At 38.9% G+C, this 24,780-nt stretch overlaps 1 protein-coding gene across 10 annotated transcripts in view; it reads right to left on the bottom strand.

Annotated features, from left to right (window-relative positions):
* MTHFD1L (methylenetetrahydrofolate dehydrogenase (NADP+ dependent) 1 like) overlaps positions 1-24,286 on the bottom strand; it is a 286,291-nt gene extending 262,005 nt beyond the window's left edge. For 9 of the 10 annotated variants that reach the window (XR_003999635.1, XM_030556574.1, XM_030556572.1 and 6 more), the window contains exons 1-8: positions 24,092-24,286; positions 22,331-22,415; positions 21,032-21,082; positions 20,894-20,947; positions 15,979-16,103; positions 14,861-14,961; positions 13,369-13,508; positions 19-130 (exon numbers count right to left, since the gene is read on the bottom strand). Coding sequence is in view for 9 of the 10 variants with exons in the window: in XM_030556574.1 (XP_030412434.1) it covers positions 19-130; positions 13,369-13,508; positions 14,861-14,961; positions 15,979-16,103; positions 20,894-20,947; positions 21,032-21,082; positions 22,331-22,415; positions 24,092-24,240 (817 nt within the window). In the remaining variant the exon portion in view is untranslated. The remainder of the gene's footprint in view (positions 1-18; positions 131-13,368; positions 13,509-14,860; positions 14,962-15,978; positions 16,104-20,893; positions 20,948-21,031; positions 21,083-22,330; positions 22,416-24,091) is intronic. The other variant, XM_030556573.1, reaches the window with a different exon arrangement.
* Positions 24,287-24,780: the final 494 nt, after the last annotated feature.

Genomic DNA, 24,780 nt, shown 5'->3' with positions numbered 1-24,780 from the left:
ATTTTAAACTGATCTTACCTGATAAAAAGTCAGGATAACAATTGACAATGGTTGTTCCAGGCCTTATCCAACTGACTGGAATCTCTTTAGGTTTGGTACTGCCTACCACCACCACATCTGCCTGATGAAGCTAAAAACCAAACAAAAATATTCTAGAATTAGGAATATATCATGCAGTGTAGACTAAGATTCAGACCCAATTTATACTTAACATCTCACAGTAGCCACAAGTGAATGCAGAAGGTCCAGACTACAGGCCTGATTCTTACATTACTGAGGGTCAGGAATAACTCAGCTGAAATCAACATGTACTTTCTGGTGTAAAGTCAGGGAAGTGAGATCACAATCAGGGCCTATAATATCACATGCAGATCATATCTTGAAAAACTCATTGTACTTGTAAGTGCTGTGCAACAGGACGTTTTGGAGGGACCTCTGTTTTGTGGAAGATGTGGGTTGAAAGAATGTGATAACATTTGATTAGAAATGAGGTCAAGAAACTAAACATTCAAAATTATTACAGTCTGTTGAACATCTCAATCATGGGCAAAACTACACACTGCTCAAAGCTCAATCTGTGAAAGTGGGAAAACAAAAAATACGCACACTCAAGTCACATTGGTTGGAAGGTAACATGAGAGCTGATCAGCTGACCTACATTTATCAATGGCTTCAAAAAAATCCAATTAAAATCTTTTTCTCTGTTAACTCATGTTTACCACAAGAAGCCCCTGGCTCTATGGAGTCAAGGACAATACAGAGCATGACATTGCCCTTCTAGTAACAACTAAAGGCATAGCCAGGGGTGGCCAGCCTGAGCCTGAAAAGGAGCCAGAATTTACCAATATACATTGCCAAAGAGCCACAGTAATACATCAGCAGCCCCCCATCAGCCCATCAGTGCTTCTCCCCTCCCTCCCTCCCCACACCTCCCAATCAGCTGTATCATGGCATGCAGGAGGATCTGGGGGGGAGGAGGGAGGAGCAAGGGCACAGCAAGGCTCAGGGGAGGGGGTGGGAAGGGTTGGAGTGGGGGCAGGGCCCATGGCAGAGCCAGGGGTTGAGCAGTGAGCACCCCCAGGCACATTGGAAAGTTGGCACCTGTAGCTCCAGCCCCAGAGTCAGTGCCTATACAAGGAGCCGCATATTAACTTCTGAAGATCCGCATCTGGCTCCGGAGCCCTGGCATAAGCTGTTTCCTCCCCACTTCCTACCTCCAACAGAGGACTATAACAGTTACAGGAATCTACACAAGATAAGGAATAATATGTACCCTAATTATAAGCAGAGACACAGACATATACAAAAGTACACAAAATGGAAAGACAGGCCTTGCATTGCATCAAGGCTGAATGCAGAAATAGTTTCTAGCCAGTAGAGATTTTGGAAATAACTAAAGATGTGTCAATAGATGCTAAGTGTCTCAAACTCTGCAAGCCTCACTACAAACTGACTTAAGACTGGCAAGTATCCCTGCCTCTTTTTTTGGCCAGATCAGGTGTGATGCAATCAACGAAATTCCTGCCAAGAAATAACAATTAAAAATTCCATCAGAACAGCAGTTCGAGGCACTGTTCAATGACAAGGAAGGGGGAAGGTGCATCTGGTGGAAACTGGAGAAATCTAACAGCGCTATCATCTGAACAGAGAATGGAAAAAAAAAGGTGGGGTGGAGGTGGGAGAAGGGGTTTCTCAGGCATTGGAATAAGGCTGCAAGGCAAGGGATGTGAGAGAGAGTTACTAACAGGACAATTGGAGGATATACCAAGCTGATTCAGACTGAAATCAGCTACAGTAACTCTTTGCTTAACACTGTAGTCATGTTCATGAAAAACACTACTTTAAGCGAAACGATGTTAAGCGAATCCAATTTCCCTATAAGAATAAATGGGAGGATCGGGGGGTTAGGTTCCTGGGAAATTTTTTTCGCCAGACAAAAGGCATTGTATACAGTCTAAGTTTTAAATAATTATAAACAAACAATTTAATACTGTACTCACCAATGATGATTGTGAAGCTTGGTTCAGGCAGGGGTGTAGTGGGGGGTTGGGGGCTTGCCCTTGTCCACCTGCCCAGCACTCCTACCAGTGAGCGGGTTTGGGGTGCGGGGGCTTGCCCACTTCCCAGCTGGTATGCTGGGCAGGGAGAACAGGGCAAGCCCCTGCACCCCCGACCCCATTCCCCAGCTGGAACGCCAGGCAGGCGAAGCGGGGCAAGCGAAACAACCTTATAACGGAACATTACATGTTCAACAGGCAGCCTCCTTTCTAGAGTGATCAGTGTCCCCAGGGCTTCCAGCTCAGTTTTGCATTATCATAGTTGAAATCATATGTACCAATGTCACTGTAAATTGTATCCCAGCCACACTTTTTTTTTTGTATTACTAACATTACAATTATTTTCAATGGCATTAGGAAATCTCTTACATTTATATATTGTGTCTCACCCTGTAAGATCCTAAAACTCTCAGCAGCTTAAATTCATGTGAATCACTTCACATACCACTAACTACATCCACCTTTTCTAAACACAAGTGTTGTGTAAAGCAGCAGCCATTTAACAGTGCATAGCACCATTAAACAAACAGTTAAGGCAGCAAGTGAAGAAGAATACGTTTCTCTAATTAAAAGAACATGGAATATAAGTATACAAAATACATTTATTCAAAGCAGAATGTGGCCAGATCAGAACTGCTTAACATCCATGCTTTTGAGAAATACTTCTCTGATAAGCACAGGTAGCTTTAATGTCTCATCCTGCATCATACCTTGGTTAACACACAGATACTGAATATAATACTGGTACACAGAGTTAAGGGTTCCATCAAATGGATAAACACAATTTCTCACACCTCCCTACATCTTCCCTTGGAGGTCTCCCATCAATTGACCTAGCATATTTTCTTTTCGATTGAAACCTGATGAACATTGAGACAGCCATAGGGCATCAGACTTATGGTTCATCCAGTCCAGCACCCTGTCTCTGATAGTGGCCAGTAACAGAGGCTCCACAGAAAGATATGAAAAACCTTACAACAGATGAGGAATAATCTGCCCCCAATGAAGGTCTCACCCTAGCGCTTGGGAGTCAGCTGTTGCCTTAAACCCAGAAGTACAAGGCTTTACATCCCTTCCAAAACCTTTTATCATTAACTACTGTAACACTGGATAGTCTTGTTATTCATACAAATGCCCAAATCCTTTGAATCTTCCTAAACTGATTGGCTTCGGTGACATCCTGTAGCAATTAGTTCCACACAGTCTAATCACTGACTGTATGAAAATCTATTTTGTTTCATTAGGATTGAATTTGCTGCCTTTCAATCTCACTAGCTGTCCCCTTGTTCTTGTACTGTGAAACAGGGAGAAAAGAAACACTCAACCTACTTTCCCTATATCATTCACTATTTTATATGTTTTTATCTTGTTTCCTCTTACCTCACCTATTTTCTAGGGTGAACAATTACTATCTAGTCATGTGAGAGTTTAATCCCTTTAATCATTCTTGCTGCTCTCCTCAGAATCCCCACTAAATCTGCAATATCCTTTTGGAAGTGGGTTGATCAGTATTGTAGTCAGTATTCCAGATGATGAACCACTGTATTATAGAAAGCCATTATACTATTTTCTGTATTATCTTCTATTCTATTCATCCTCACATTTGGTTTGTTTTTTAGACAGCGGATGAAATCATAGTCCAAAGACTTACACATGCAGAAAATATCTTATTCTTAACTTTGAACTCTACTTAGATTTGGCTTTTACAGTTACCATAGCTGAACTTAGAATGCACTTCTATTTTTTTTTTAATAATTTTGATGTATTTTTTGAGCATGTTAAAAAAAACAAATATGATTAACTAGTATTTGTTTCACAGAATTTATTTAGTATAATCCTATTTATTCAAGACATAAAAGAAAACAAAAAATTAAAAATTATCAAGGACACCAACACAATGTTATTAGGCTCTATTGTGTTTTAGTTTTAATTGCTCATTCTTGCATGGAACTCTCTTGAGGGAAAGGAAATGAATATCCTGGTCCTCAATCTTTGTGTGATATTGTTCAACACAGGAAATCAATCTCACGTGTTAAACTTCATGCAGGATTTAGAACATGACTGCTTTTTTTGGACGAGAGAGCAAGTTGCTTTCACGAATTTGAACCTTGTTCTCATCTCAAACGCTAATCAAGAGCACACCTGACCTTCATTCTAGGATATTAAGATTCACCTAATTAGTGACCCTTAGCTCATGCGTGGCTACTGCTAGAATACGTATTTGTCAAATTCAATCTCGATTTAATCTGAGCTTATTTCTTGTACACTGGAGCTGGTTTTTGACTTTGTTTATATTGTTCATTTTCTTAGTATTTCAAACTGCATCTCAGTAATAAATGCAGTAAAATTCCAAGAAAGACACCACCTTCTTCTGCTGAGACTCCTCGTGATCCCTCCCTTATTGGAATAGACAACAGACGTGTCTGCTCTACGTTGCAAGTGAAAGACAATAAGTGTATACTTTTGGGCTATTCAGTGTCTTCCTACAGCTAAAATGTGTGTGTTAGCAATAAGTTAAATATCTACTTCCCTTAGCTTCATAATCTTAGCCAACTGTTGAGGTCATTTGGACACATTTTGGTTGATAAGAATTTCAGTGAGAAAAGTTTTAGTTTGCACTATGTAATACTGTATTCCCATATTAAATCTTGGATCATGGACCTGTAACCATGTATCAGTTAAGGACTGGTACAAGTTTACCAACTTTGGGACTCAATGGTTCAAGAAAACTGAGGTATCACACAGGCCCTTTGTATTACTATCTGCTCTTTCCTAGGTACTGGTACTTCTTTAATCTCTACAAACTGATCTATACATATGACTGTATGCAGATAGACTCTTTCGACACATACCCACCAAGAGTAAAGACTTACAGCTTCACTCACAAGACTTTTCATTTCACAAGCAGTTTAAAATACTTTAGACTATGATAGTAAGTGCTTACACCCTAAGAAATAATTTCTGTTTTGGTGTAGAAAATAGTGGGTCCTGTGAGTTACAGGAACCCAATCTTTTCCATATGAAAACAAAGATTATTATTGTAGCTGTTATAATTCAAGTATAATTCAAACATGTAGTGTCAGCTAGTATACCCCATATAACAAGGACTGTACATTGCATAGTGCTTAGCACTGAGGCTTCAAATGGTTGAGACCTCTACATGCGATCTCAAGAAATGATAATTCTGAAGAGCCTTCATCCAATACATGTGATCAATTCTGAAATATGCAATTATAATGTTGAAAACCAATTGTTCTCATCTCTATGACTACAGATCATAACACCGCATAACTATCTTAACAAGAGTAACATAATATTTCTGTAGCCAATGCTAACAGCAGGTTGGATGGCCAAAATTGTATATATCTGTAAATATATCACAAAAACAGCTGGCCTTTTAATTTTATTTTATGTTTATGGTTACCTCATATTACCAGCCACTTTCCAGCAGGTGATTTATAACATCTGCATAAACCCCTCTCCTGCTAAATTCCCTTCCCTCATTTTTAAAAGAAAGAAAAAAAACACATTATAAGTTCAATTACACTAAGGACAATTTTTTTTCTTGCAAGGGTTTAAAAACAAATTTATAAAAGAAAACCAACAGCTGAAGCATACAAAATATTCTATACCCATAGTCTTTGTCAGTGTTACAATGACAAAGTTTTGGTTTTTTAAATCAATTTCCTATAAACTTAGCTGATGGATTGACCAAGGAGAGTTACAGTGGTATGTACAAACCCCATCAGGCCATTTCAGTTTCACTTCACACAGGATGATTTTTTTTTGCCATAACTTATTTTTTTTCATTCCTTATAAATCACCTCAAAAAAAGCTCAGAAGCATGCAGAGGGCTAATCTCCTAAATCAGAAATAAATCCGACTTTCAAGATGGAAAAGATCTATTAAATCATCAAGTCTATCCCCCTGCAAGTGCATTATATAGTCCCCAGATAGAGGATGCATCAGATGCAAAACAGATTTTTATTAAAAGTTAATGTTTAAAGTCAAATTTACACAAGTTAAAAGGGAAGGTACTGTACATCTGGGGTCAAGCTTGATGCACTTCATTTTAGCCAAAAGGACAAGAAAGATATTGACAGATGGTAATATGCAGTCATTGAATAACCAAGTATATTGTAAAATGGGTAAAATAACATTCTGTTATCAGATCATACTGGAAAGAATGACAAACATCACATGAAATAATCCATAACACAACAAGCAATATTTTAAGGATAGGCAAAGATCTTCATAGGCTGATTCCCAAGTAGAATCTTGCACTCTCACTGGAAAATCTTTTCAACTGGAAGACATGTTCCAATAAATAATTTGAAACCTTACTTCATAACAAAATGTGACTCTCTCCAATGAGATTTTTAAGTAGAAACAGATTAAGTACTCCCACTCATTCCCAAGACAAAAGACTAAATGTTAAAATAACAGTAACAATACAGATAGGGCAAGCCAAATATTTAATGGTAATGATATGGAGTAACTGTATATTCCAGATAATTGAAAACCTATTTTGCCGTAAGGGTTGGATAAATATTTAATTTCCTTGATTTCTACAAAAGCCATTTTTAAACCATATGATCAAAGACAAAATATAATTTTCTTTTTTTTTATTTTAAACTGAAATGTAAATGGGCATAATGAAGACATGGGTTTTCTAGGTCTGATATAGGATTATTTCAGTTTTAATAAGGGCAGAGGAGAAGGAGAAGCAGATATGGAATTCCCTGTAGCCACTTTCAGTGGAAATAAATATACAAAATCTGATTTAAACAGAAAAAAAATAATCATTTAAAACCCTGTGGCTATTGCAGGTCTAATGTTTAAAATTTTATCTGAACTTCACTGAGGTAGTAAATTTTTATTTTTTTCACCAACACATACTCTCCTTACCTTCTTCCAGTTGCACCTACACAATTAATACAAGTTATTTTTGACACATGGCATTGTTCTGATGGCGGGGGAAGGGAGGAGGATGAAAGATATACAAACATATGCTTGCTGGAGGGAGAGAAGGAGTTTTCACCGATTTCAGAGAATATTAAAAACCAGTGGTCCCCACTTTAACACCATTAAGATTTGTAGCATATGTGTTTAAGAGCTGAGCTGACTAATTAAGTGTTCAAACACAACAACAACGTCATTATTTTTCACCAAAAGAAAGGGATAAAAACAAGCCATGATAATATGGAACAAGGCTATTCTCACAGAGTGTTTAGCTCTTCAAAATTCAGTACATTCTAAGCATTAGTTAGCAGTAGCGATGGCCCCTTCCCCATCTGTTGTGATATTTTTTCTCAGTGACCCTAGGAAAGTTGTCATAACATTCATCATCACACCTGAAACAAAGCACTAGTTTCTATTATTCTAGTTACATCCATAATGGAAACATACAGCCTCTAACGGGGAGGGGGACAAGATAGTGGCACTGAAAAAGGAAGTAGGCAGAGACCATTTTTCCAGTAAGATTCCCTCCATTTATTTCCAACCTCAACTCCCATCATTGACAAGCCCGAGCTCAGATGGCCTGATCTCAGCTCATTCTGGAGCATGTCAGTGTTGCTCAATGAGTGGCAGGTGAGGGAGGAAAAAAAAAAAAAAAAAAGAGTAGGGAGAAGGCTAAAGGGAGGTGCTCCCTATCCCACAGATGCTTACATGCTACCTCCGCTGTATTTCCAGGCCCTACCAGTGCACAGAGCAAGGCACTAGAACTCCGATCACTACATTTGCCCCTCCTTGCTTCTGCTGTCCTTACTCTTTGGCTTTTAGAATGCCTGATTAAATTTAAGATGCAAGAAGCAGCAATGACCACGTAAGAATCTGAATGTCTTGAAAACACATACACAGTAGAACAGTAATCTCACAAAGCATTATCAGAAGAAATTCCTATATAATCTTTTTTTCTGCTGTGCTCTAGACAGCTGTTCCATTTATGTCTCATGCTCTTTTATGCTTGCTTGGGTCTGACATCACAGAGTCCCACTCAGCCCACAAACCCTGGTTCTTGTGAGATTTGAAAGGACAGTCCACAGCTGGCTCAGCAAAGACAGCTAAATAGGCTGAAACTCCAGGATGAGTTTCAGCAAAGATAACAGGCCTGCTTTGAGGCCAAAGAGAGGGAAGGAGGCACCCATATCAAATCTTTAATAAAACCTACATTTGGTTGAAAATGTGAACTAGAGTTCAGATGGGTTTTACCCATCTATTATTATGTTGACACATAAGTAGGTCTGTGTGTGCCTAAAATTTTTTACAGTAAATAAATATGAACACAAGGCAAGGACTTTTAAAATAGACAACATGGGTCATGTTAAAAAAGTAACTGAAGAAATGATCTTAGTAAATTTTCTCATGAGTGCTAAGTATTATTCATGTTTTGGCAAAATAATTATCTGTATTTTTCATTAAAAGACAATAGTTGTCCACAACTGGATTACCTAATCTCAGTAGAAATATATATCAAATAGCAATTAAATACATTACATTTTCCCTTTTATCATTTGTAAACAGTGGAACAGATTATTGGCTTTTAAAGTAACAAAATTAGTTGTTCCTTAAAAGTATATCATTAAATCTTCTCCATATGTCAAATGCTCTCTGAAGGGTCAGTGTCTGCAAGAGCTTTCTATATATGTATTAACAGAAGGATAATAGATTATCTTAATTTATCTAAAGGCTTGAGTATTTCTTAGTTCATAATAATCCCATTTTACAGACAACATAAATGGAAATAGAACAGTATCTCTTTACAGCAGTTGCACATGATTGTGCTAGAGTTTTCTGAAATATTGGAATTGTCCATTTAGAACTATTTGAAAATCCAAGGTTTTTTTTTTAAGAATCAGGTCATAATGCAGCTGTGACAAGAAAATAATTTTATAATTGCTGAAAATCAAGCTAACTCAATTCTAATGCAGAAATGTAGTTGCCTGTTCACTGCACCAAAATCAAAGGCAATAAAGAGGAGAACAATAAAAGGCTGAATTGTTTACACAACCTTTAATTATAATATAAAAATCAGGAATGTTACAACTGTCCCAGTATTTCTGGTATGCTGAGAGGGGCAGGAAAAGATTTGCTTTATAAAAAAAATAAAATAAATAAATCTAAAATGCAGCTGGTAAGTCAAGCTTAGGGCCATGCCAGCCTTTAATTATTTCTATTTTAAGAAGCCTATTTAAAAGGCACTGATCACCACGGTGTCTAGAACATGAGTTTTCATGTGACACACAATTGTTTGCATGTTTCAAGCACTTTCTTCTTTTTCTACCCTGGTTAATTCCTGTAACCAAGCACTTTATTGCCATTTATGAGCATTCTACTTTCACTGTACTATTAAAGTAAACTTTATCAGAGTGCTTATTTTGCTGAGGATGCAGGAAACAACTTTAAGGATCAGAAGGACAATACGAAAGTTAGTATGTAGAGGCAGACAATGCAACTGGGAATTAAGCAGCTAACTGCCATTTGTTCCTTTAGAAATCTCCTGGGTAATGTTTAAGGTAACGAAGGCAACATTTAGGTATTTGTGACCTTTGTAATGTTCCTGTGAATGACAAATGTTCATTGAAATTAATTAACCAGCTTAAAGTACACACCAGCTCCCCAATTTCAAAAATGTTCCTGCAAAAGAAACTGTTTGAAATAAAGAGGCAGTACAAAAGCAATGGAGGTACAGGACCTGATCCAAAGCCCATTAAAATGCAAGGGAGTTTTTCAATCTGCAATATTGAACTTTGGATCAGGCCGCAATGACTAAAATATCTATTAGCAAATTAACATGAATGAGGAAAACAGTTACTAGAACACCTTCCTTTTTAAATGATAAACTAGCAGAGCTCCATCTTGAGTTACATGTCTGATTAATTCCTAGCTCATGCTACAATTAATGTAAAAAAATGGTAAACCTGAGATTCATGCTTCAGTGAAATGGCCATATTAACTTGGTCTGAAAAACTGATGTATAAAATAAACATTTATCACAGTTGTCACTAAAATAGTTCACATTCATTTGCCTTGCCATGGTACATACCACAAAGCAACCCTGTTTGGTCTACCGGCAAACCTCTATTAAATACTCCCAATAATATATTCAGATATAGATATATATGTACAGAAGTCAGGAAATTCAAAGTATGATTGCATTATTTAATGTTTTGCTTTTCTCTTTGTTGTGTTAACTTTAATGATTATTTACTGGAGCGGCAGGGGTAGAACCCTCATTAATAAGCAAAACATATTGTACCAAATTTTCACAAAACATTTGTCAGGCCTTTCAGCATGCAAGGATAACAGAAACTAACAAGTCCACGCCCTCAAATATACCGATAGTTCTTGCAAGGTGGCACTATAAATATGGGACCATCAATGCTCGATGATGGCAAGCAAGAAACCTTGTGTTTAGCTCCTGATCCCTGGGACATGACAAAGGTGAAGATCTCTGGATACACAATAGGGTAGAGTAACAAGTTATAAGCAACAAGCTTACACAACAACATGACTAAGTTTACTAGAACTGGGAGGGTTACTGCTTAGGTGCCATGGTAGTCCAGGCTTGCGCCTGAGGTAAGCAAAGGCAAGTTTCCCCAGAGCCCCACTGATTAGACCTCCAGAAAAAAATGGAAACTCCGTTGGAGACAAAAGTTAAAATGAACCAAAGACGACTGGCATGTAAAACCTCAAACCTCATCCTGCCTGGGCCTTGAATTCTATTTCCTAACAGTTACCTGCTAGGACAGGTAAGTCACAGAAAATGCCAGAAAGCTTAGCATGGTTATGGGCTGACAGCCAGAGCCAGAGACCAAATGTGAAATAATAGCAGCTGTGAAACTGACATTCTTGTCAATTTCACAGCTCATAGGCTCCCTGTTGTGAAACTGAGCCCCAACCAACTCTGACTGGCAGCCCCAGGGTGGAGGGGCTCCAGCTGTGAGCCCCAAGTGGCTGTCAGTGCTTCACAATGCCCCACTTCAGCTGGTGCAAGCACTCACTGTGAGGACACACACAACTGGCAGAAGGAGTGTATTATGGACACCGACAGCTGATGTAATTACTACAGTGGCTGTAAGGTGACCTAATTTTGTAGTGTAGACAAACCCCTACTATAATTACTAAGGACTCCTCCATATGAGTAAAACACATCCTTCTTTTCTAGTTACCATTGCAGTACATGGTCATAAAACACAGAGACAAACAGACATGATTAAAGAATGAAATTTAAAAAACTAGATTTAAATTAAACACTATGGAAACTTCTTTCCACCAATGAAAGAAGTGTATACTTTTAAAAATGTTGTCTATCACTTAAAATATACAAGTAAGATAGCCCTAACAGTGATATCATCAACTGTAAAAACACTGATTTGCCAAAGAAGAAATTTCTAAATACCACACCTGTTCAACTTAAATTCAAAGTCTATCTCCCTTCTTTCATTCTAGCCTTGAATCCAAAACAAATATTCTACATTAAATTTTTGAATTGGCTGCCACCTTGTGGTATTCTCTATGGAACATCAGATTAGGTTTACTTGTGGCACTGTAAATTTGCCCAATACATATAAGAACTAGATACAAGAGAGTGGAGTAACACACTTTTCTCCAGCACTACTTATTATTTGCAATACAGTAGAACCTAGAGGCCCTAGGATTGTCCCTTTGCTAACCATTTTGTAAAAAAGAATTAAAAACACGTATAACTTTCAAAGGAACATTTCATAAGTCCTGCATACTCTTAGGTTTGGTCTACACTGGCGGGGTGGAAATCGATTTAAGTTACACAACTTCAGCTACATGAACAACGTAGCTGAAGTCAACGTATTTAGATCTACTTATCGCGGTGTCTTCACTGTGGTAAGTTGACAGCTGATGCTCGCCCGTCAACTCTGCCTGCACCTCTCGCTCCAGTGGAGTGCCGGAGTCGACAGGAGAGCACTCGGCAGTCGATTTATTGTGCCTTCACTAAACATAATAAATTGACCACTGCTGGATCGATCTCTCCAGAGGTAAGTGTAGACATGCCCATAGACTTCAATCAACCCTTTTCCATTGTCCCTCAGTGCTCGAAAGAGTTCTGTTCCTCTCTGTCCTAATAAGGGAAGCACTTGTGAATTTCTTTAGGTCATAAATTATATAATAGTACCCTCATGCAAATGGTCCTACTGGCATGGCAGAGAGAAGCAGGTGTCTCTTTCTAGCACTGTGGAAAAGGGTTGATTGAAGTACATGAGTGCATAAAACTTGTTTTAAATTGTGTGAGAGACCATACACTTGTGTGAACACCGGTGTATGGCTTGCAATTTAAAAAAGTTCACAAGTGGTTCTATATATAAATATTCTGAAGCAGGATTCTTAACGTCTCACTGAGCTACGGCTTTTGAGTGAGCAGCGGAAGGAAAATTATCTGTAACAGTCCCAGCAATGGAACAGTAAGCCTCCTCATGTTATATAGCTTGAGATTTGTACTGCCACCCAATATTATAATACTGACACACATTCTACACAAAATAGACAGAGAGAGGTCCCTACTGAACTTCATGGAGCATCTGGCTCTTCTCTCTTTATGGGTTATAAATAGCTCTGCTTGGGACAGTTTTAACATATCTCCTCTATATGTTTATTATACAGCCAGCTTCCTTCAGCTACCATCTCCTCTGCTTCCATCCCCAATCATCATCATCAGGCCCCTCCTCCAACCCTTCCTTCAATCAGGAAGTAAAGTCAAATTCTGAGAGAAATCTAAGGTCAAAGCATACACAAACTGCTTTTTTCCTCATTATTAATCATCAAAAGGAACTGAAGATTTAAAAGTTTGTGGGAGGATGAGAATGACATGTAAGAGCAACCCTTAAGATACTACATAAAACAGTTATACATATGCTTACAACACAGTTTTCTTCATCTCATCCAATTATGATATTGCTTTTAAAAAGAGCTTCACCACTTACAGCTAAAAAGGGGTAGCACAATTCTGAAGTTATTCTTGAGTTGTTAGTTCACAACAGTGTTTTTTGATAGGTTGCTACTACTGTATCTGTGAAATTATACCGTTAAATATCTTCCCTCCCTCAAACCTATGCTGAAGCATAAAAATCTCATTAACTGTAACAATTTGCACTAGTTAAAATATACTCTGCCACTAGTAGTAGCAGAGGGTATCTCAAAGTTTTGAACGAACCCAAGCCTTCTTATTTACCTCCTTCTGTAAATTGTCAGAATCATTCTACAATGTTAGAAAATGTTAAAAAGACTGCAGAGTTGCTGAGTGGATTCTTATGATTTGACATAAGAAAATATTTACCTTGCTCTGAAGTTGCTGTGTTTTCCACTGGCAGCTCATAGTCATGGCACCTTTTCTCTGAAGCAGGCACTGCAAAGAGGCTTCCAGAGGCCCACAAGTTTCCACTAGCAACACCTTCTTTCCATCTACGGTTTTAACTGCTTGACAAGAAAAGCCAACAGTCACTTAAGCTGTCTATTGTAGTAAAAGACATTCAATACTAAACTTCATTGGAGCACAGAGCTAGCCCACAGATGTCCACGTAAGTCGACTTTCTGCCATTTGCCTTACTAAGAGAAAAGGTTTTTAATTACAAGAAACCCTATAAACCCTATAAAAGGGTTCCATGTGCTAGTAAACTTCTGATCATTACTATGTTGAAAATGCCATACACTTGTCTCTGGAAGAACACACACAAAGGTAGTTTCCAATTTGTTTATGTGACAATCTTACCCTGATTAGCGTGAATATTCAGTACATATTGCTGAATTAAATGGAATCTGGGTTTGTTTGCAAATAATCCTTCAATTTATCCAGTTGTAAACAGGAATTTACCATTTTATTTAAAATTCGCCTACTTTTAAAGGAGAGTTGCTTCCAAAATTCAGACGTGCAACGGAATAAGAGTATATTTTTGAATGATAGTTGTAATTGATTTAAACCAGTACATTAACAATATCTTTATAGAAGATGTAAAAAAAAATTTTTTTGGGTTGTTTACAGGTAAAGTCATCCGCAATTTCAATGTTACCAAATATACAATGTAGTCCAAAACAAAAGAAACATTCATTAATAATCCACAGGAAAATTTTGATTTATCCAAATTTGTGTGTAATCCAAAATTCATCTCTGAACTCCTAGGTAAAATCTTTGACAATTCTGTTTTTATAAAAGTTTCAGGTATTTCTGGAGACCTTATAAAATGGGTATAGCAGCATCCAAGCCAATGAAACGTGAGTCTATAGTCAAAGGCCACAGTACTACTAGAAACAGATCTGCAGTTCTGAATTCAGATCTTGCCGAGATTCTCCATGAAAGAGAAGGAAGCGAGGACCTGTTATTTCAAATGTAAAATTAAGCAAGAAAAACTGTGAGGCTGAGTCTGTACATAGTAAGAAGCAAAACAAAACAAAGTTTTGCTTTACAGTTCATCTCTATGTCTATAAAACATGTGTGTCCCGTAGAGCTGTGACAGTCACTGGGACCACAGTCTTCATTTTACAAAAACCAAGTCAAGCAGGTATTTGTAGGGTTTATTTATTTTAACGTGTTACCATGGTTTTGCAGGAGGCAAATCCACTACAGTGCAGTGAGTTTACATGTTTATTTTGTGCATATCAGAAAAAAGCATGAAGAAATACAGAACAAGACTAACGTATGACAAAAACTGAAAAAAAAATACTAAAAAAGATTTCATTACCAAGGATCTTATACAGGAATCTCACAAATTATCAGGAATAGAAAACCTTGTACTTGGCAATATTAGAAATAGAATCACACAAGATTGTCTTACCTAGTTTTTCAAGAAGCTCCATCACAGCGCTGGCAGTGGGAGAAACCAAACAGTTGTAAGTATCTCCACGCACCAACCGTCCCAGATTCACATCTGATACTCTATCAAGGAAAAACATGGAAACATATAGAACAGAATGTGTGTGAGAGATACATTTTAATTAGAACTTGCCCCATGGGTTACATCCTATGTGTTAAAATTCAGACTGGACGGCTCATAGAACTAGCAATAGTATATGGTTACTAGATTATTTTAATCTCTAAACTCCTATATCTAGCACTACCCCCAAGAGCTTAGATTTCAAACAAACACAGAACTATCAAGATAGATGAAAGAAGGGGAACAAAGCTAAAAGAAATAAAATGAGTGCAAGACAATTTGTGACACGTTCAAGTAGAATATGAGGGAAAGAAGGAGGGGAGGAAAAACAGAAAGAGGATCATCTGTCAGGGGTGGGTGAAAAGCTACATAAAAGCAGTGGGGGGTTTAGAGACCTTTGGAAGTACTCAGGTTATCTGATGAACAAGAAGGAATGTTATTCCAGAAGGTTGGAGCAATGTGAGAAAAGATAAGTGAGAGGAAGACACAAAAGGAACAAAATGGTAGGGCAGCCCAGGTCTGTTGCTGTAATTTACACAGGACCTAGGACTGTTTAAGTTACTCCAAGGCCTTTCCAGCCCTTTGAGCAGTTCAGGATAGACTGGGAAGGTGCAAACATGACTTAAAACTACCTTAGACCTATGCCCCCCTTTAGAGATTCAGCCAAGACTCTCACCCTGGAGCTCTCTTTAAAAATGCTGTCAATGAAATTAATAAGAACGACAACCACAGAGGACTGGAAATCCTTAACACTGAATGGAAAGAATAAAATAGGAACATGTTTTTTGTTGCCTTTAAGTAACTACTTCTCAGGCTTACAGTTAGCAAAGATTAAAACACAGTACTATCAACATAACTTAAGCAGCCACCGTTTGCTTGATTTTATAATCTTTTGTCCACATTTAATGACAGTTAAACACAATGACTGAGGAATCCATGAGTGAAAAGCAATGAGGAAAAAAGATTTTAGAGCCAGAAAACTTGTATCTGCTCTGGCTACCTCTCACTACTTAGCTTACCCATCCACATCCTTCTCTGGTTTTACTGCATTTAATATTTTGCTGCTGAATGCATTTTCAGAGAGGTGAAGGGCAACGCCATGAACCGTAGGATCTTCATTGAGTCTCAAGATTTCACCAACAATCTAGGAAATTAATAAAACGCTTTAGAAGACAGGATAAAGTCAGAAGTAGAACATTATGACATAAAAATGGGTTGTAGCTGTAAAATAATGCTTATAACACGTGGCATTTGTCATCTGTCTAGTTCTCTCGTGCTTTAGCACAGTGGGTCTCAAACTTTTTTTTACACTGGCTACTCCTTTTACACAGAAAGACTCTGAGTCCGACCCCCCCAATAAATATATTTAAAAGTGTGTGTTTAATTTAACACTACTATAAATGCTGGAGGCAAGCAGGGTTTGGGGTGGAGGTTGACAGCTCGCAACCCCCTGAGGGGTCCCAACCCCATTTGAGAACCCCTGCGTTAGCAGAAAGAGGAGCATGCAGCAAATCTGTGGCATATACACACAAAGCTTAGTGAGTAGTAAGTACATTAACAGTTATCCCCATATATGGAGTTGCAGGGGTATAACTGAAGGAATTTGTCCCTAACATTGCTGAAATGATGGCCAACAGATAAGTGTATATAAAGAGATCTGTTCCATTGTGAAGGAAAAGGGAGGAGAGCTTAATTATGATATTTAAAGGGCAAGACCCTGCAAAAACAATTTCCATTAGCCATATTAAAACCAGAACCAAAACTAACTAAAATTCAGAACCATCCAGATGTTTACATGATTAAAACTGTGTAATTGTGTGATTTTATTGTAATCTTTGTCCTACCTCCCATTTTTCTCCAACTCTACCTCCCCATTTGTTTATCATTCTCATTTGTTACATCAAAATCACCTCCTGCACTAGATATAGACTCATAGACTCTAGGACTGGAAGGGACCTCGAGAGGTCATAGAGTCCAGTCCCCTGCCCTCATGGCAGGACCAAATACTGCACGTATTCCTATACAATCTATCCATATTTAAAAACCAAACACACAAAGTTCCAAAAACAAGTGTTCTTAGTAAGGCTACCAAAATAAATGTAAACACGTGTTTTTGGAACTTTGTGTATTTGGTTTTTAAATATGGGTAGAGTGAAGATGTGATAAACTAGAAACAAAAGAAAAAAATAGATATTTTAAAAGGGAAAAAAATTCCCAGAAGAATTAAAATGACTGAATGTAAAGTTTGATTTAACAACCAATTGAACGTTTTTGTGCTTAGCTGGTGCAAATGTTGTTCTTCACCAAACAAAAGATAACCTCTGTATATAGGAATACATACATTGATATCTAATGCAGGAGATGATTTTGATGTAACAAAATGACACACAGAAAATAGGTTTTATCTTCCCTTATTATGAAGTGTTTGACTTAATAATCTAAACCAGCCAAATAACAGACAAGTGATACAGCCACAGATCCTTTAACGGCACGAGAAACACAAAGTTGGGCCTCTAGTTTTGGTTTGGGGCCCAACTACTTCCAGACTTTTTAAGTGTTTATAAAATTTCAGTACTGACCTAGATCTGGTAGCAGCAATATTTTAGACAAACACACTCCCAATCCAGATTTGAATTTTGTGTCTGAGTCCACCTCTAATAAAATATCACACCTGATCCATTGTGATGTATTTCATTTTCTTGTGGCTTCAAAAATTAAAAAAAATTTATACTGTAAACAAATTCTATATATTCCCTTTTGAAAAAAAGTTAACTAGCACACACTTCTTCATTACCTGGCCTAAGCTGTATCTTTGTGCATCACAGAATCCAAGAAAATTTACTACAGAGTTATGTAAATTTTACATTTATTTTAGCTCATATTTATAATGGAAAGTGAGGCTAGCGCTAAGTAAGAGCTCGTGAAGACTACCTTGAAAACACATTTTAAATAGCTTTTAAAAAATTGGCTTTTAAAAAATTATTTAAATTGTATATACATGTAAAAGAAGCTCGAGTGCACAGAGTCTTCACAGACCTCACTCTCACTCAGTCAGTAGATCCACATTGTATTCCAGACTCTGCAATGAACCTGCTGTGTGACACTAGGCAAGTCATTTAACCTCTCTGTGAGTCAGTTTTTCCATCTGCGAAATGGAGATAATGATACTAGCTGGCCTTTTTAAAGCAGATGCAAGTTCTAATGAAGAAAAGCATTATACGAGGGCTAACTTTTAATAATTAACACTTAATCATTTTGACAGACTTAATACCATTCCATATTACTATCCTATACTTCTAATTTTTTTTACTTCTACTTTGCACTTTATAAGTATATTTCATTCAAGACACTCAAAGCCTATAGTCAGAGAAGGCTCTCAGCATTTCTGTGAGCCAAGGCTATATTATCCCCATTTCACAGATGGGAAAATGAGGCAGAGAGACGAAGTGATTTTCCCAAGGTTACCCAGGACATTTACAGCTGACCCAGGAAGAGAAACACACATTTTCCAATTTCTAGTTTGATGCTTCCATCAGAAAACAATTTGAAGTGAAGCATGACAGTGCTGTGGTACTAGATGAACTTGTGTGAAGGACATGGGGCTGATGTGTAATAATTTACAAATCCTGTAGGTGACAGGGCTAGTGAGACAGTTAGTGGGATAGCATGGCTACATTGGGTTACTGGAATGTTTACTGAATGCACATTGGATTAATTTAATAGTAGGGCTGTTAAGAAACTAGCCAGAAGACAACACAATGGCTTCCAATCAGCAACCTCCCAGTAAATGCGACAGGAATCATCGGGAGATAACGCCTGAGCGGGGAAGATACTATTTCCAGGCTCCAGCCATAGCTACAAACACACGTGACAGACTGATACAGAGTCTGCTGGAGGATCTGAAAAAGCAAAATCTGCCTGACCTTCTACCCCAGAGGTAAGGTAGACATGTTGTAGGCCTTCTGTTGTGTAAAATCCCTTTTCTCTTATGTTATGCTCTGTTCCTGATATGATTAAACAGTATTTTGGTGTGAGGAAGTTGTCTGGTCAGAGCTCTCAAAAGGAAGACTTGCAGGTGCTTAACTTAGTTGGGCCTGCTGAGTAATCATGTTTAGTACATAGGGGGCTGTAGCATGGGACCTGGTCCTAGAGTGGGAGAAATGTAGGATTCCACCCCTGGGCAGGTGAAGGCAAGAGGCCTATTACCTGAGGGGGCACTCAGAGAGATCAGAAAAGGGGACAGTTAGCCCTGTAATCATGACAACCTGTATTATGGTTATGGCGTCCCTATAGTTAAAAAAAACAAAAAAAATCTTTTCACAACATAAAACAAAATTTTCTTCTGTGACCTGTAATAACAAGCCCACCTGAAAACAGAACACACATCTTTATTTTCTATTAATATATATAATTCAGAAGATAAATTACATTTAGATTTTTTTTTTTTTACATTTGGGGCTATTGCTAAAATATTGGGCATATACAAGCAAAACAAAACCATAATAAAGAAGCAAACAGAAAGAGAATGCACAAGTGCGCAAGTACCATCTTTAAAAATATACCTGCCCTGAATAAGACAAATCCACATCTGGAGTCTTAAAATAACCTGATTTTGTGCAAATTAACAGCTGAAAGAGAGACAGCTGCTAGTGCTGTTTACCTCCATGGTTCACAGGATTCCTACTCAAAGCATGAGTTCACAATGGCAACAGCTATGATTTCATATCCACAAACTTCTACCTGCTTCTGGGTTGTGTTACTCAACAGATGAGGTTCCCATTCATTATGAACACAACAAACCGTATCTTGATTGTTGTTTAAAATGTCTGTTTTTTTTAAATGGGTAACAGATTCAATGCATCATTTGTAGTAGCGGCTTACCAAAAATATTAAAGCAGGGATCCATAACAACCACAAGGTCGAGATACAGATATTGTATCAGTGTATCAGAAAGGATCTGTGTAAGAGTTAGTCATTAGGAAAAACACATTTGGAAAGTAAAGGAAAATATAGTAAAATTCTGAAATTAGTAAAATCCTTGAAACACAGTATATGAAATGTACATTTCCATTGTGCTTTGCAACCCGGCCATTATTTAGAAAGTATGAAGGATCTGGATGAATGTATTGCCCACTGTACACCCTGAACTTCCCAAGCACAATGATGAAGAGAGGAAAGGGTGGTGGCCTTAACTCTGAAATCCTTTTATTTTTAAATTAATTTGGCCTTTTCACAATGTTAGTAAAGGTTTCTGTATTAACACATACAGGTCCAAATCCTGACCTCAGTTACATTAGTTCAGTGCCTCTGACATAACTGTGCAACCAAAGAAAGAATTTTGTCCCCTCTATGTTACTATTACCAAATGAAGGAATTTATTACTGCTATTTTTAACATTAACTCTGGTGGTGATATAAAACAGCCAGTTACAAACATATTTAAAATAATTCTAAAAATAATATAGTCAGTTTAGAAGTTTCTCTGGCTAAAACCTGGTCTAATACAGTGAAAGAGTATGTGTATTCTGGAGAGCATGTTGGGAACAGACATTGCATTAGACAAGATATCAAGTTAGGGTCCCAACTGTGAAAACTTTCTGTATGAAGAATTTCCACTGACTTCAACAGAAGTTCCACACATGGAGTGTTTGCAAGATTATACCCATGATGCACTCTGTTCTTATGGTTAAGACACTAAACTGAGAACCAGGGGATCCAAGTTCTGCTTTCTGCTCTGACACTTCCTATATATATGTAAAAATGGGTATATTTGCCTACCTACACAGGAGTGCTATGAGTATACATTTATGTAATGTCTGCAAAGTGCTCAGAGGATTCAATGATGATGAATGCCATAAACATAATTTTAAACATTTCCATTTGGTGTTATAATTCAAGTATAAAGAAAAAGATTCCCACAAAGTGCTACAATTACCTCATCTTCACTGCTACCTTGAGGGAGGCAAATGTGAATAACGTGCAGACCAATCTGCCAAGAGAAAACAAACATTTTAAGTTACTACAACAATCAGAGGGCTCACAATTAAAATCAACCACATCTCCTAATCCTCACCTCTTTGGCAAAGTTCTGGTTTATTTCTTGCACCAAATCTTCATCACTCACCTTAAAAGGACAAAAAAAAAAGGCAGAATGTAAGTAATCTAAGGACAGAATTTAGCATCAAAGATTATATAGGATTATATTTTAAGAAAAATTGGGTGCACTCTGATACATAGATCTACAGAAAGAAGGTGCGATGCAAACATTTCTCTCTTTCCAAGGTGCTGGAACTAGGGATGTTGCCACACCCCCTGGCTTGAAGCAGTTTCCATCATATATAGGGTTTACAGTTTGGTCCAATGGCTCTCAGCAGCCCCACTATACATATTGTTCCAGCACCCCTCTCTCTTTCAGTAGTGAAAGGAGGTTAAAGCTGCCCAGTTTATAGGAATCTGACAGAAGGCCAGTTTGGAATATTTATCTTGGCTTGGTATGTTGAAATACATATCTTAAAGATCAGAGCTGGATGTTTTCGCTACTCTAAGCAAATTTGTTTAGTTAGAAAAGGCACCAGTCCAACAATACTTGAAAGTGAAGTTATTTTTGCATCCCTGTAACAGGTAAAGCACAGTCAACTGCAATAAAAGCATTTTCTACACTTCCCCCCCAAATATGCCAAAACTCAAGTATTTTCCACCTCTACTGAATGTGATGTGAACCACTATCTACTGGGAACTGGACTAAAGTCACCAGCTCTTTCCACAAACTCCATTTATCTTATGGTAACTGTTTTTAGCGACTGCTGATCTGGGACAGATATGAACCAATGACTTAGAAGTATAAAGACCTGCACCCCATCACTATCCTTCTAGCTATCTACTCCCTGTAATTTTGCATTTTAATAACTCAGTACAATGGATTATTACACATCTTCCCAGTCTGGAAGCCTTAGACACCAATTCTGACAATGGAAATTGGTTTCATATGGAACCTAAAGAGAGTTATCCCATGACTTTCTGTGGAAACCAGCTACACACCACTAAGAATGTTTGTATATTTAAAAGACAGCAACTCTAAGACTTGGCAATAAAGCCAGCTGTTGATCACTCATGAGATGCTCAAATAGCAGAACTTGTTGCTACTTTTAAAAGTTATCAATAAACTTTGTATGTATATAGATTTATTAATAGATCTTATTCCACAGCTTATAAGAAGCTAACTAGGAAACATCAATCAGTAAAAGTGGCCTTCTATTAAAGTCTTTTCTGCTACTCTACTAATAGTACATATAAATGTTTTTTTAAATGATTCAAAATTAAAATAATAAGAAACAATACTTTAGTTAAATATACAAACAAATAAATACTCTACCTGTACAATGGCAAGTGTTGGCTTAAATGTAGGGTGTCCTTTCTGCAAGGATGCCAGGACTTTCTTTGAACTCTGAATGATTTTTCTGCAACACAATAGTAACATAGTATCAATGTTTGTTACACATTTCCCTGTTACACCATTACCAGAAAGCTGTTGACATTAACTTCCCATACTATTTTAGTGACAAAATTTAGAACTGCTGAATACATATTTAAGCATGTTCAATGGTTTTCATTTTCAAAGCAATGTGTATATATTAATAAATCAGTAACATCTGGCAGCTAAGTATAGCAAAACTGATGTAACAAATCCACCCACAAACCTTCATTATTTAGCCAGCATTTACCATTGCTCTGACATGCCCAGTCCTTTAGATTCTGCACCTCTAATTATTCCACAAGGCTTGGAAAATCCACTCACCAGTGAACAGGATACTTTATTAGCCAGAGGGGAGTGGTAACGCTGACATACACACTTTTTGCAGTTTGTTTCATTTCAACTATCCCTAAAACCTGGGGGTGGGAATGATTTTCAAATGGGATCCAAACAAGTAATACCTTCCTGAGACTGCAGATTGCTCCAGTAGCTCTAGGGCTGTCTATAGCTTCCCCAAGCAACAACAAAGTAAATTTGCTAAGATTAGACTAAGTTTCAATGCAGCTATTCATTGCCTGTGAGCAACACTGAAACAAATGGAGCCTTGTCCAGTTCACTGCTGTTTTAATAGGGAAACAAATCAAACAAACAAACATTAAGGAAATAAAATACATAAGCTTGTAATGAAGAAATAAAACACAAACTTTGAAGTCTACATGTAAAAAAATTACATGTTTTCACAGGAATAGTTAAGGAATACAACTTAAAATGGAGCTTGTAAAAACAAGCTCTAAAAAACCCCAGAGAGCAACAGAAGTTTCCCACCTCTCTGCAGGGTTTGAAAGACAAGCAATGCAACACTGAGAATCTGAAAGTGAAACGACTACAAACAAAAGCTTCAGTGATTCTTACTCTACAAGCTGAAGGAAATATGAGTAGCAAACAAAGGGCAGAAGCAGGGAAAGTACATTTCATCTTTTAAATTCTTTCACGTTTACTAACCTACGGTATTACTAAAACGTAGTAAAGGAATCAATTCACAGCCTCTGATGTATAATGTATTAAAAATCCACCGTGTATTAACATAATTTAACACATACTGTAACTGAATACATAATTGACTTCATGGAGAGCTGCATTTGGTTTTACGCTTTATGCTGTTACACAGAACCCATGAAGTACGTGCAACGTGGCAGAGCTAGCTGTACTCGGGGAGCCTCTTTCCTGATATCAGGGCACGTTTATTTGTAACAAGGAAGTTACGTGCACGTGAGTGTTGTGCTGGAGTAACACACGAGGCGAGAACAACGGGATCCCCCAGAGCAGAGATTGCCATGCCCAGGGGATGCTGCAAAGTGACTCCCCCGGGGAGATAGCGCAGGCCAGTATCCCGCTGAGCAAAGCTGAACTTCCCAGGGCCTAGGGGGGCGGGCGGCAGCACCCGCCTTGGCCCTGGGGGTCCAGAGGGAGCCCCTACCCCTGCCCCAACCCCGCTAAGCTCTTACAACAGACGCAGCGGGGCGCAGGCAACCCCTGAGCGGGAAGAGCTGCGCGGCCGCCGCTGGGGGGGGCAGGAAAGACCCTGCGGCACCTCCACGTCCCGCAACAGCTCCCCGCCCAGCCGCAGCCCCCGGGACACTTGGCTGCGCTGGCTCCGCTTACCCGGCAGCCGAGCCCCGCGCGCCGCCAGCCTGATGCTTCTCCCAGCGGCCCCAGGCACTGGCCGTGCCCCGGCGGGGCGCGATCCCCCTCCTCCCGGCTAGCGGGGCGGCAGCTCCCCGGCTTAGGCGGCAGAGTGCGGAGAACCTCATGGTGCGGCGGCGGCTGGAGCAGTGCGGCGGGCGGGGGCCGGGCCAAGCCGAGCCGGCTCAGGGCCAGGGGGAGGGACGCAGCGCAGCAGCTGCGGCGGAGGGTGAAGCGGCAGGCGCTAGGGGCGCCCAGGGACTGCAACTAGTTCCGCCCCAAAGGCAGAGCGGACCCGGCTGGGCGGGCTCCCGCGGCGGCTCGGCCAGACTCCGCCTGCAGCACTGGCCCCTAGGGGCTGTCGAGCCCGCCTTGCAGGCTGCGCTCAGCCTCCGGGCAAAGCCAGGGCCCCTGCCAGCCTCACAGGAATCAGGGGGGCTGGGGGAAGCCAGGGCCTAGGACCCAGGGGGCTCCTAGGACTTGGATCCAAGCCTGCTGTTGTACAGCATGACACAGCTCAAGCCCCAGAGTGCGTCAGAGAGGGGCTATATAGAGCAGTATGGACAGCAGAGCATGAGCCTGGGACCCAGCTCCAGCAACCCTCCACCCAGCTTTACAATGCACTGTAGCTGTTCAAGGACAGGCTTAGAAACCTGGACTCCACTAGC

Source organism: Gopherus evgoodei, chromosome 3 (assembly GCF_007399415.2).
Source record: "Gopherus evgoodei ecotype Sinaloan lineage chromosome 3, rGopEvg1_v1.p, whole genome shotgun sequence".
NCBI lineage: Eukaryota > Metazoa > Chordata > Testudines > Testudinidae > Gopherus > Gopherus evgoodei.
Note: the sequence above shows the minus strand (reverse complement) of the source record. Positions and strands in the feature narration are given on the sequence as shown.